This window comes from Notothenia rossii (assembly GCF_949606895.1).
Source record: "Notothenia rossii genome assembly, chromosome: 5".
NCBI classification, from domain to species: domain Eukaryota; kingdom Metazoa; phylum Chordata; class Actinopteri; order Perciformes; family Nototheniidae; genus Notothenia; species Notothenia rossii.
This window is the reverse complement of record NC_136903.1, coordinates 3,423,927-3,438,899: the sequence shown is the minus strand read 5'-3', so window position 1 is coordinate 3,438,899 and position 14,973 is coordinate 3,423,927. Positions and strand designations below refer to the sequence as shown.

The window sequence follows — 14,973 nt, the reverse complement described above, 5'->3', positions numbered from 1 at the left end:
TGTGTGTGTGTGTGAACAGAGATCAACGAGTGTACTTCAGAGTCATTGTCCACTCTCTCTTTCAGCACCTATAGGCGACACATACGGAGGGCAAAAGTTTGTAGCATATTGAGAAGAGTTTAATCTCCACAGTATAATTCATAAAAAGCTCGGGGGGTAACACAATACATTTAAGGGGATCATTAGGATAAAATAAAATGTATCTGTATTTACATTTCATGACATGTTACTTGTTAGACGCTTTTATCCAAAGCGACCTACATACTCAATGGACAATAAACATGCATGTGTTACTTTAAAAAAGGGGAATCAGATTACTGTTATATTGATGTCTGGTTGGTTAACTGGCTGGCTCTGCTGTGATTGCTTGAAGATGTCCCGCCTCTTAGGCCCCGTCCACACGGAGACGATATCAGTTGAATCCACTAACGTTCTCTATCGTAGAGACCAGGGGTGCCCACACTTTTTCAGCTTGGGAGCTACTTTTAAAATGGCCAAGCCCAAATAATCTACCTACAGGGGCGCCCCGGCCCAATCTGTGTCGCGAGCAGGGGGGGGGGGGGGGGGGGAATAAACTGACGCGCTTACACTAATTGCGCCGCATAACGGCATTATAGTGGACCGCATTTGCGCTTCAGATGAGGAGGTGAGGCCCCCTCATAACTGCGTGAACCCGTATGGCACAATGCAGCTCGGTACCTTTCTGGTTATACCCTTTCTTTGGTAGATATGTATACATTTGCTAACTGTTAGAAAATGTGAGATCTCAGACTGGCTTACCTGTACGTCAATCAAGTGGCAAGTACCAGAGTAAGGATGGATGAAAAATGTACGTATTGGTCACACCTGGTATAGACGGTTCGTCCACACGAGGCCGACACGGAGCCGCGGATTCGGATACAAGTGGGTAGGTCTGGAGTCGACACGCTTGCGGCTCCGTGTGTACGATGATTTCCTGAAAACTATGACGCCATAGCCCCGCCTCTCCCCACCTCTCCTGCTCATCCCCGCGTCATCGCTGATGCGTTTCGCCAACAACAATGGCGGATCACAGGGTTGCGTTCGTGCTCCAGACGCTACTGACCATGCTACAGATGTTCGTGCAAAATCTACAGCTTCTCTACCACAACCATCAGCAACAATAATAATATCATATAACAATAATAATAATCGTCATCGGTCTTCTTTGCTGCTTTTGGTGTATTTTGTAGCGGAAGTACAGCGCCACGTACAGGCCCGGCATATGTACTACAGCGTCTCCAGCGTAGCGAGCGCACTCGCGTGGATGGACGGAAGACTTTTTTGAAAACGACTTTGGTTCGTTTTTCGTCTCCGTTTCGTCTCCGTGTGGACGGGGCCTTAGCCAATACAACGAGTGTTACAAAGTGATGTCACTATGTTCAGGAAGTAAACAAAGGGAGGTGTTTCAGGCAGGGTGGGGGGGGTGCTGGTGGGACCAGGTACCATTTACATGTACAAAAAGGAAGGGAAAACCCCCAAAATGATGCAAAATACATGCACCTTGGCTCACGCCCCCTCCCTACAGGGACACCACGTCGAATATAAACCACGTATAACACACTTGTGGTTGTAAAGGAGCACATCCACCTCAGTGCGGCCCTGTGTTGGTTATCTGGTGTCTCAGGCTCCAAAACAAACAAACAACTTCCTCCAGGTTCATCCTAAGCTGTGAGCTTTGACTGTTGGCTGGTTAAAATGAATAATTACCAAAGTGTGATGAGGTAATCTGCAATTAATCTCCCTCCTGATTGAGAAAGAATGACACCGCTTGGAGGAGCATCTGTAGTTTAAACGTATAGCCTTAAATTAATCCAGGGCTTTAATCTAAACTAAACTGTGGAAGTGCTGCTCTTGTCTGGGAGGGGGTACATTAGCATAATCCCAGCATTGTCCCGGCCATTGTTTAGCAGCATTAGCCTCTTGTTGAGGTGAGTTGGTAATGACTCGCCCCTCCCCTGCTCTCGGGCAGATGGAGGCCCCCTCTCAGGCGTGAAGGAGTGTAAAGACGGGCTTCAGGACGGTTAATGGCCGTCTCCTTTCAGACGAGGGCTGCTCAAGGTCTGCAGCTTTCACACCGGCTCACAATGTGTTCACACGCAGATGCAGGGAGGTCTGCACCTGTTGTGCTGCTGAGGGGATAAAAATACCCAGAATCCTTTATGGTGGAGGTAAAGGAGCAGGCTGGTGGTTTTTACATGTTGTGGTTTGCTTCAAAATCACTCTACATGACAGTGGGCGTTCAGCGAATGTGTTTCAGAGGTCTCCCATGTTTTTATTCAGCTTTTATCTCCCTTTTGTTTCATTGAGAATATATTATCTGACTCATGTTGTGTTAGCCATTAACATCACATTATCCTCATGAGGGAAGCAGCACTAATCAATGCATTAGAGGGTCAGTTAATCCAACAAAACAAGAACCTGTTGTCTTTGTTCCCGCTGGAGTGGTTCATCTTCAAGTTGTATTATGGTACACACAGTGGCTACAGTGAAGTTATGACAGTGGACATCTGTGCTCCTCCAACAATGCAACATATTACAAATAAAAATAGAGATTAGGAAAGCCTTGACAAAAAGGGAAGGGAGTTATCCTTATATATATATTTCTCTTTTACTCAGGCTTTATTTATTTTATTTGGCAGTTTGTTGAATTCTGATGTTTTTGAGAGTTGTTATGAATCACAAAGTCGTGTGTTACTGACGGAGATCTGGAGGTCGAATGGGATTTCTTTGAGCAGCACGGAGTAAAAGTCCCTTACATTTAGCTCGAGCACGATATCTCCCAACGTGGATAACGATAACAATACCCATGGATATTTCTCTATAACTAAAGAAAGAGAGTTTCCTGTAGCTGTGGGTGACTCAGTGTGTGTGTAGTTGTGAGGTTTATTATTTATGTTGTTCTTATTCTTCTCATTTCTACTCTTTTAAGAGTTGTTATGAATCACAAAGTCGTGTTTTACTGACGGAGATCTGGGGGTTGTATGTGATTTCTTTTGAGCGCTCCAAATGTCTAAATCCCTTATTGAAGAAGATTGAAGATTCTACTTATTGTCCTCACGTAGTACAGGCACTATGTAACAAAACGGTTTCTCTGCATTTGACCCATCCTAGTGTTGGGAGCAGTGGGCTGCCATTGTGTACGGCGCCCGGGGGGCAGTGTAGGGAACGGTGCCTTGCTCAGGGACACCTCGGTAGCACTTGGTCTTTCCGGGACTTGAACTGGTGACCTTCCAGTTGCCAAGCCAAGACCCTATGGACTTCGCCACCACCGCCACTATTATATTTAGCTGGAGGAAGATATCTCCCAACCTGGTTATACAACTAGAGAGAAGAGAAAGACTGTTTCCTGTGGTTGTAGGTCTGCTCAGTCTGCTCAGTCTGCTCAGTCTGCTCAGTATGTGTGTAGTTGTGTGTAGTTGTGTGTAGTTGTGACGGTGTTGGTACCTGAAGTGAGTGATCTGGTTCTCCAGCAGAGCCATGAGGCGACTCCTGACGGCCTCAAACTGATCCTTCTCCTCCAGCGTCACTGTGCCCATCCCGTCAGGCCTGAGAGGAACAGGAGAGCAGTCACTTTAGAGAGAAGAGCCCACGCTCCATCACAACCCACCAAACAAAGCGTTTCAAAGAGTTAACTACCGCTGGGAAAACACTGAATGTCCTCTTCCAACATGAGAGTCACATGATATCCAAGGTATCAACTGTAGCTGTGAACATGACAGGATGTGTGATTACCTAGAAGAGCATCAGGACTGTTTGAGGCATATGATAGCTATGTGATTAACATGATGATTCAGCCTCTATGGAGAGAGACATGTGACAAGCATGATCATTTCTGACGTGGAGCTAATCTGAAGTAAACATTGAATACTGCTTTCTATCCCTCCATCCTGTGACTGAGGAACTCCCTCTCTTGGATATCAGCATGTGAAGGACACTGTTCAGGAACTAGTTGATGCTCTGTATGTGATGACTCCTTCCATTCTGGAGAGGATCACAATGGATCCTGAGATTCAAGCTCAAGCCGGGGACGAGTGAGATTTTTCTAACAACTACCACCAATGTGGCATGATTTAAAAAATAACCAGGCCCTTCGACTGCTAGTAGCATCTAATGTGACGTCGCTAATCCCAAACACTTTTGAAATGGGTTGGGGGGGAGTCAGCGCAGGAATCTCCATTTGTTTGTCTCAAAGAAAGAAGAAATCTAACAGAATGTGTTGAAAATCTTTCAGGCTTGTTTTTCTGTCTGTGGCTTTTCTTCCTCAACTTGCTTATTTTTATGAAAAACTAAAAGAGAAAGCAGCCAAACTCTCCACGCTGACCTCAGAGTCAACCAATCAAACGCAGAGCTGCTCCTCTTCCTCCCCGGCCGGCGGGAGGAGGGGTCGACAAAGAGAAAAACTGTTAGTTGAGCGCTTCATTAATGTCTGTAAAGCTTTCATTCCCTGCGTCTGAATAGGCACTCTGGCAAAAAAGGGGAAAAAATGCAATCAGTACCCAGAGCGACCAGCCTTGACTTCCCCGGCTTTGTGTTGCCGGCTGAAAGAGAAAAGCAGCCTCTCCAAACGGCACTCGCAGCGCCGGAGGGAGGCAGCGAGGAGGTTGTCTGTTAATGAGTTGTTCTTATGAAAGCCTCCGCCGCGCTGAAGCCCCTGACCACCGAACCTCGAGTGCCAACAACTGAGATCCTGACTCTCCAAAGTCGAAAAAAAAACGTGACGAGAAAGGAGAAGCAGCGGTGGAGAGAGAGAGAGAGAGAGAGAGAGAGAGAGAGAGGACTCAAGCAACCTCGTTTGATTATCAGGGTTTGATTTCAGCGGGAAGGAGAGTTATAACAAGGCTAGTAAAGGAAGGGAGCAAATACATGATGCCGTGTAATAAAAACAAACATGTAGTCGTGTGTATCCAAGATATAAGAAATCCTTTAAACAAATTGTATTAAATATTCAATAACTTCTAATGTAATAAAGTAGAACAGAATATAAAGTATTATATTTTAAATATCAACATATTAAATGTTGTGTAAAAATTAAATACAGTAACTGTAAATAAACTATTAAAGGAGTAAAGAAAATTACTTTAAATGTAATTAATAATGTTAAATATATATTCAAAAAATACATTTACATGTTTTAAATAAAATAATGTAAAATAAATTAAAACAAAGTCTCTTAAATAAGATCATCTCATTAAATGTAATACAAAAAAAACACGCACAAAAACTGCTATGCATATTAAAAAAATGTAATTCCTTTTTTCAGGTTGTCTGTTGGGAATATGTCTTCAGCACAGGGTGGTGTTTGGGGCGGGGGCTGTAGAGGGGGGGGGGGTGTAGCAGGAAGACAACAGGAAGTGCTCGGTATACAGAAGGAACATCAGCCTCTCTTCAGCTCCATTTGTTCTGTAATGAGAGGCAGCTTTCCCCGAACAACAGCACTTGTTAGCACAACTTTAAACCCTGTTGTCCCCCCCTCCTCACAGACCCTCCACTTCCCACAACCCCTACTTAACAAGCACCAGTTAATCCTGAGGGAGCGTGAGGAAGGGGAGCTGGAGGAGTGAGATCACTCAGGGAGGAAAACCAGGACTCACTGTGTTCCTGTGGGGAGACATGAAGAGGGAGGGATGGAGGGATGGAGACGTATGAATGAAGGGACGAGGGGATGGAGGTAAAGATGGATGGATGTAATGATCAGGGCTCGACAGTAACGGTTGCCAGGTTGCCATTGGCAACCATTCAGAAAAAATGTCAACCACTTCTTGGCCTTTGGTTGCCATCAGTGGCAACCAGTTTTTAACATAAAGAAACAAGGACAGCAAACAGCTAAATGTGTTCCCTAAAATAGAAAAATGTTAATTATTTGTTGTATTAAGAGTGATATTTAATTATTGTTGTGACCAGTCGGAACCTGATACTTAAGTTGCACGTGCATTGGTGTGATTACGGAGCCAGAAAGTGAGGCACGTTTACTCGCGTGCGCGGTGTGTTTATTTTTTTTTAAATGGCGAAGCAAATTAAGTTGTTTGACTGTGGGGTAAAATGTTCGGCCAACCCGTCAACATCTCAAACGAATGTTCAAAGTGATTTAACTGATAAAGCGCAAGATGAACCCGAACGAAAAGCAGAGGAAATGGGTAAAGTCTTGGGAGGCGATGTACATTCTGCTCCGGTAAAAGTTCCTTCAAAATAAGAGTCCCGATCTTATTACTACCAAAATAAAAGTGCTGAACGAAACAAATATAATCACTTCTATAAAAAGGTAACACATTTTAAATATAGTTGGACATATTAAAGGTAATTTACAGCATTAATAATTAATATCTAATTCTTAACTGTGAACGGTTTTCAATGTATTAGTCTGGCCAATCCAAGACTTCAATGCTGAAGGGCCAATGAATCTATGGTGGGGGTCAGCACAAAGGTCAAGAAAACCCACATTTGAAAAGGAGACAACGGATGACTGAGAAACTAGTGGCTTGCTCAATTCATTTGTGAGGGATCTGTGACGAACAGGACAACAGCAGCACTACTGGTATTTAGTATACCAGCAATTGAGGGTGGACACGTTTACTACCACTTTAGTTTCAAATGATTGTGTTAATTACTTATTGTAAAGCATTTGAACATTCTTTTGTGTCACATGTTCATTATTAAGTTGATGTATAAGTGTATAGTATCTTAATTATTTAAAATATAAGTTGACTAAAAATGGCAACCGTATTTTCAGTTTTGGCAACCAAATGCTGATGCCTGGTTGCCAGCCTGGCCACCACTTTTAAAAGTTAGCGTTGAGCCTGATGGATGGATGGATGGATGGATAGATGGATGGATGGATAGATGGATGGATGGATGGATGGATGGATGGATGGATGTAGGGATGGATGGATGGATGGATGGATGTAGGGATGGATGGATAGATGGATGGATGGATGGATGGATGGATGGATGTAGGGATGGATGGAGGGAGGGATGGATGAAGGGATGGATGCAGGGATGGATGGAGGGAGGGATGGATGGATGGATGGAGGGATAGATGGATGTAGGGATGGATGGATGGATAGATGGATGTAGGGATGGATGGATAGATGGATGGATGAAGGTATGGATGGATGCAGGGATGGAGGGAGGGATGGATGGATGAAGGGATGGAGGGAGGGATGGATGGATGGATGGATGAAGGGATGGATGGATGCAGGGTTGGAGGGAGGGATGGATGGATGAAGGGACGGATGTATGGATGGATGAATGGATGAAGGGATGGATGTAGGGATGGATGGATGTAGGGATGGATGGATGTAGGGATGGATGGATGGATGGATGTAGGGATGGATGGATGTAGGGATGGATGGATGGATGTAGGGATGGATGGATGTAGAGATGGATGGATGTAGGGATGGATGGATGGATGTAGGGATGGATGGATGGATGTAGGGATGGATGTAGGGATGGATGTAGGGATGGATGGATGGATGGATGGATGTAGGGATGGATGGATGGATGGATGTAGAGATGGATGGATGGATGTAGGGATGGATGTAGGGATGGATGGATGGATGTAGGGATGTAGGGATGGATGGATGGATGTAGAGATGGATGGATGGATGGATGTAGGGATTGATGTAGGGATGGATGGATGGATGTAGGGATGGATGGATGGATGGATGTAGGGATGGATGTAGGGATGGATGTAGGGATGGATGGATGGATGTAGGGATGGATGGATGTAGGGATGGATGGATGGATGTAGGGATGGATGGATGGATGGAAAGATGGATGTAGGGATGGATGGATGTAGGGATGGATGGATGTAGGGATGGATGGATGGATGGATGGATGGATGGATGGAAAGATGGATGTAGGGATGGATGGATGGATGGATGGATGGAAAGATGGATGGATGGATGGATGTAGGGATGGATGGATGTAGGGATGGATGGATGGATGTAGGGATGGATGGATGGAAGTAGGGATGGATGGATGGATGTAGGGATGGATGGATGGATGTATGGATGGATGGATGAAGGGATGGATGGATGTAGAGATTGATGGATGGATGGATTTATGGATGGATGTAGGGATGGATGGATGGATGGATGGATGTAGGGATGGATGGATGGATGTAGGGATGGATGTAGGGATGGATGGATGGATGGATGGAAAGATGGATGTAGGGATGGATGTAGGGATGGATGGATGGATGGATGGATGTAGGGATGGATGGATGGATGTAGGGATGGATGGATGGATGGATGTAGGGATGGATGGATGGATGGATGGATGTAGGGATGGATGGATGGATGTAGGGATGGATGGATGGATGTAGGGATGGATGGATGTAGGGATGTATGGATGGATGGATGAAGGGATGGATGGATGGATGTAGGGATGGATGGATGGATGTAGAGATGGATGGATTTATGGATGGATGTAGGGATGGATGGATGGATGGATGGATGTAGGGATGGATGGATGTAGGGATGGATGGATGGATGTAGGGATGGATTTATGGATGGATGTAGGGATGGATGGATGGATGTAGGGATGGATGGATGTAGGGATGGATGTAGGGATGGATGGATGGATGTAGGGATGGATGGATGGATGTAGGGATGGATGGATGTAGGGATGGATGGATGGATGATGTATGGATGGATGTAGGGATGGATGGATGTATGGATGGATGGATGTAGGGATGGATTTATGGATGGATGTAGGGATGGATGGATGGATGTAGGGATGGATGGATGGATGAATGGATGTAGGGATGGATGTAGGGATGAATGGATGGATGTAGGGATGGATGTAGGGATGGATGGATGTAGGGATGGATGGATGTAGGGATGGATGGATGTAGGGATGGATGGATGGATGGATGGATGTAGGGATGGATGTAGGGATGGATGTAGGGATGGATGGATGGATGTAGGGATGGATGTAGGGATGGATGTAGGGATGGATGGATGGATGTAGGGATGGATGGATGGATGTAGGGATGGATGTAGGGATGGATGGATGTAGGGATGGATGGATGGATGGATGTAGGGATGGATGTAGGGATGGATGGATGTAGGGATGGATGGATGAAGGGATGGATGGATGAAGGGATGGATGGATGGATGGATGGATGGATGTAGGGATGGATGTAGGGATGGATGTAGGGATGGATGGATGGATGTAGGGATGGATGTAGGGATGGATGTAGGGATGGATGGAAAGATGGATGTAGGGATGGATGTAGGGATGGATGGATGGATGGATGTAGGGATGGATGGATGTAGGGATGGATGGATGGATGTAGGGATGGATGGATGTAGGGATGGATGGATGGATGGATGGATGTAGGGATGGATGGATGGATGTAGGGATGGATGGATGGATGTAGGGATGGATGGATGTAGGGATGTATGGATGGATGGATGAAGGGATGGATGGATGGATGTAGGGATGGATGGATTTATGGATGGATGTAGGGATGGATGGATGGATGGATGGATGTAGGGATGGATGGATGTAGGGATGGATGGATGGATGGATGTAGGGATGGATTTATGGATGGATGTAGGGATGGATGGATGGATGTAGGGATGGATGGATGTAGGGATGGATGGATGGATGTAGGGATGGATGGATGGATGTAGGGATGGATGGATGGATGTAGGGATGGATGGATGTAGGGATGGATGGATGGATGATGTATGGATGGATGTAGGGATGGATGGATGTATGGATGGATGGATGTAGGGATGGATTTATGGATGGATGTAGGGATGGATGGATGGATGTAGGGATGGATGGATGGATGAATGGATGTAGGGATGGATGTAGGGATGAATGGATGGATGTAGGGATGGATGTAGGGATGGATGGATGTAGGGATGGATGGATGTAGGGATGGATGGATGGATGGATGGATGTAGGGATGGATGTAGGGATGGATGGATGGATGTAGGGATGGATGTAGGGATGGATGTAGGGATGGATGGATGGATGTAGGGATGGATGGATGGATGGATGTAGGGATGGATGTAGGGATGGATGGATGTAGGGATGGATGGATGGATGGATGTAGGGATGGATGTAGGGATGGATGGATGTAGGGATGGATGGATGAAGGGATGGATGGATGAAGGGATGGATGGATGGATGGATGGATGGATGTAGGGATGGATGTAGGGATGGATGTAGGGATGGATGGATGGATGTAGGGATGGATGTAGGGATGGATGTAGGGATGGATGGATGGATGGATGTAGGGATGGATGTAGGGATGGATGGATGTAGGGATGGATGGATGAAGGGATGGATGGATGGATGGATGTAGGGATGGATGTAGGGATGGATGGATGTAGGGATGGATGGATGTAGGGATGGATGGATGGATGGATGTAGGGATGGATGTAGGGATGGATGGATGTAGGGATGGATGGATGAAGGGATGGATGGATGAAGGGATGGATGGATGGATGGATGGATGTAGGGATGGATGTAGGGATGGATGTAGGGATGGATGGATGGATGTAGGGATGGATGTAGGGATGGATGGATGGATGGATGGATGGATGGATGGAAAGATGGATGCCTGAGGCTGGAAGCCCTCATTAATGGCAGCTGTCTGTAATCAGAGTCGTTCCTTGTCTCCTAACAATCTGTTCTCATTTCCTCGTGCAGGAAATCAAACGGACTGATCAGCTCTGCAGCTCTCGTGTCTCAGTGTGGGTTCAGGGTTAGAGGGATTAGTGAATATAATTAAAAACAACGTTTGTTTCTGAAAGATATAGCCACTTTAAAACTTTCTTTAAAGCTCATGAAGATCTCATTTATTGGATGTATCTTTAAAGTCTCAAAACAATACGTCTCTTCCACTTTAAATTCTGAAACACAGAATTAATCTCATTTTTCAGAGGATTTGGTCATATTCTTATTGGACCTACATTTTTGGATATTTGTATTTCTTTTAAACATTTTCTCTCTTTTTAAATAGGTTTAATAATAGTATTATATCTGCTCCCTTTTTAAAACTGAAAACCTTAAACTTATGAAGCAAAGTGCATTCCTTGTTTCCTATTTCTTTAATGTTTGATTTTTCATTTTCTTTCTGTAATTTCTCATTCTTTTTGTATTTACTTTTTTCTAAATTTGAATTAATTCTATATATTTAATTTTGTACAGATAATTCCTCTCACTATGGGAAGTAATGCAGAGTATGTATTTCAGTATATTCCTAATATAATTTAATGTATATTTGAATGTATTCAATTTAGAAATGTATTTCAAAAGGATTGTTTTAAATGTTAATAGGTTTAAATAATAATTCTTCTTTAGAACCTCTTCCCGTGTTTACATACGCACCATTATACTCCAAATCAAATCCCTTGTATGTGTAAACACTTGGCTTTAATCCTGATTCTGATCTTCTTCCCTCACACCCTCCACTTCCCCTGAATCGAATCACGCTCACAAATCAAATCGTACGAGGAGCGATCTGGCAGGAGTCCAGACGCAAAGCGGAGTTTGGTTTGGTGGAGCAGTCAGATGTGTGTTCGCGCTCGGGCGCACGCGGAGGAGTGGGCGATGCGACAGCTTGTCGGGGTTCAGACACATTGTTGCTGCTAAATGAAGCGAGCGCGGAGCAGCGAGGGGGGGGGGGCGGACTCAGGATGTGTGTTTACACTCGATGTGGCTCCAGTGTAAACGATGAGCTCCAGACCCCCCCCCCCGCGGCGCTCTCTGATGACAGAGTCGTGGTGAGAGGAGAGCGCCGAGGCTCCGGACGCCACTTCACCTTAAGAGGTGTTGGAGAGGAGATCAGGCTGAGGGCGGGCGGAGTGTCAGAAAAATCAGGTTCAATGTCGTCTCTGGACCTCAGTTTAGAAAACGTTGGAGAAGATGTGAAGGAGAACTCATCACCAGTCAAACACGTTGAAAAATATTTAAAGAAACCCAACACTGCTCAGTAAACACAGTGAAACCTCACTTGGTAAATGAATTGTAAGTAGTTTAACGTTCATAGTTTGCCTTTTGGTTTAACATGGCGTTGTCATGTAAACATATTAGCAGTTATGGCACGAGTTGAAAAATGCTCAATAAAATTAATTAACTTTGTTGATCTGCGTTGGTCGGCTAACTGTCAGTCTCGCGGACCAAATCTGTCTCATAACTGTAAGTGTGTGTCAGTATACCTTAAAATAATAGGTTAGCTACGTTAGCTAGCTAGCTTACAGCAGATCTGCAGTGACATCAGAAGGAGTCACATGAGGTATGTTGCTGAAGATGTCTCTTCATGTGTTTGGAGAGTTTGTATATCTGCATGGTTTCTGAAGCTGCAGCGTGTTTCTCCTAATAGAAATGTTCTGGGCTCGTTTGCACCTGTTGGCCACCGTACTGTTCTGCTTCATCATTTTAGAAACCTTTGAACTAACTTGCAGATATTCCCGCTGACATCAAGTCTATGTTTTTGTGAATTTGTGAAAGACGGATACAAATAAATATAAAAATAGGTATTTGACTGAGTGACTTTGAAGGAGAATCTTAACTGATGGGCTTTCACGACACCACTTCATCCAAATATCTGGCACGTTTTCCAAAGAGGTAAATGAGACATTTCTTTCTCGATGTAAAATCGTTGAGCGATACCTTTGGTTTCGGTTTTCTGTAAACACACCCATCCCATGTTCAAAGTTCAGAGGCTTATTAATGTCATCAAGTCCCAGGCTCCTCCAACAAAGCAACATGAATATATTATAAGAAGAAACAGAGTAGAAATAAAAGAGAATGCAGCAAGACTGATGTGAAAGAAGGGCAGAGGAAGTGAAACAAGCTAAAAGGAAGTACAACTAAATACTGTAGTGAAATAAAGAGATTGTCATGATGGATACATATGTGATATGCAAACAGTGTGGCACCTCCCTCCATGGCCTGTGTGTGTGTGTGTGTGTGGGTGTGTGTGTGTGTGTGTGTGTTGGGGGAGGTAAAAGCTCCTGTCACATCCCGAGTGTGTGTGTTGCGGATGTTCGGTGAGGAGAAGATGGGACGTGACAGGTGAGAAGGAGGCGAGCGAACCCCCCCCCCCCCCCTCAACCAGCTCTGCTAATGCTCCTTTAACCCCGACTCCAGTTCGAACGTCTCATCAGACACACACACACACACACACACCAAGTGTCAGCGCGGCTTCACCTGCCGAGCTTTAATCACTCCGTCACCTCCAGCAGCACGGAGCGATGATGATGATGAAGAACCAGCAGGACTCCAAGTGTCCAAATAAACTCTCACACAATCTAACTCATTACAGCTGCCATTAACACACACACACACACACACACACACACACACACACACACACACACACACACACACACACACACACACACACACACACACACACACACACACACACACACACACACACACACACACACACACACACACACACACACACACACACACACACACACACACACACACACACACACACACACACACACACACACACACACACACACACACACACACACACACACACACACACACACACACACTTTATTGAGATGTTGATGTTTCTTTCTCGTCTGTACATTGTGCCATGTCTTTGTACAGTACGCTGCTGCAACACAAAAAGGTCCCGACTTGGGATCAATAAACTACATCTCATCTTATCTTACAGTCTATGGCAGGGGTGAGGAACCTTTTTCCTCTCAAGGGCCATTTTGATTTTTCCGAGGGCCATACAAATGATTGACCTCTGCTTAAAAAAAAATAAAATCACAGCCCATTCATTTGGCCTTTCTTTCCTGCTGTGCAAAGAAAAAGCAACCTCTCAATCCAGATATTTTACCATGACTCGCGTTTGCATTCACGTGCACGGTGTGGCATGACCACCCAAACAGAAAGATTTGGACACAAGATGTGTGCAAATGTATTTAGTTTCCTATTCATGTGAACATGATTTAAGTGGGCTGGGGACCTAACCTCCTCTAGGGGGGTCCGTGGGCATGCTCCCCCAGGAAGATTATTTTTTAAGTTAAATTAAAAGCATCAATCTGGTGCACTTTGAGAGCAACATTAAGAGATCTTTGGATACATCTCTCAACCTCCATATGAAACAGAACTGTAAGCAGATTTATTTTTCTTATATTTTACAAATCACTTCCCTTTTAAACTGCATTCTTGTTTATTATTAACAATTTTTTTTTACTGTCATATAGTATTTTATACCAGTTTATTTTATTCTCTTATTTTTTTATAACTATATTGATCATATAAAGATTTGCCTTTACCTCACTGGTTGGAGAAAAAGCTTCTTATATTCGTTAGCATAGCTAGCTAACCAGATGCTAATAACAACAAAGTTATTGACTGTATGATCAGTGTGACAGAAGAACAGATCGCCACTGGGCTTTCAACTAAAGACACAGCCACGCAGAAACTGCGGCATGTGTACGGCTCCTTATGGGTACTGACATTTGTGGAAGTGCTGGAGCCGCGTTCTGGTGCTCTCCGTCAGAACTGCACCCCCGTCAGACGAGACATATACCACGTGATGACACGTTCGTGTTGTGTTCAAGGACCCTGCCCTTGGCCAGGAAAAACAGGCACTCGCTTGTTTAATTTTTTTGCGGTCTAGATTTCTTTAATTTTTTTCTTTTTTGCGTGTGTTTATAAATTACCTCGAGGGCCGTACCAAATTGTCTCGCGGGCCGTATACGCTCCCCACCCCTGGTCTATGGTAAAACAAAAGCTCTTTTGAATATGGAGATTTACAGTTTTCTGAATGTTCTATCATAGTGAAGTGAAGATCTTTGTGTTTTAAGTGACAAAATAAGACATTTAAACGCATCACCTTGCATTGGGAGGATGTTTTATGGAGCGATTCATCTCAAAAATACTAATAGAAAACAATCGTTAGGAGCACTCGTATCTTGGATTCGATTAAACAATGTGATTTAATCTTCTGTG

General features: G+C 44.5%; 1 protein-coding gene across 1 annotated transcript in view; it reads right to left on the bottom strand.

The window, feature by feature from the left end:
• The window catches only part of LOC307041248 (calcium-dependent secretion activator 2-like), a 182,756-nt gene that overhangs the window by 22,952 nt on the left and 144,831 nt on the right, over nt 1–14,973 (bottom strand). The window contains exons 14-15 of the mRNA XM_079684557.1: nt 3,331–3,567; nt 2,105–2,150 (exon numbers count right to left, since the gene is read on the bottom strand). Coding sequence (XP_079540683.1) covers nt 2,105–2,150; nt 3,331–3,567 — 283 coding nt within the window. The remainder of the gene's footprint in view (nt 1–2,104; nt 2,151–3,330; nt 3,568–14,973) is intronic.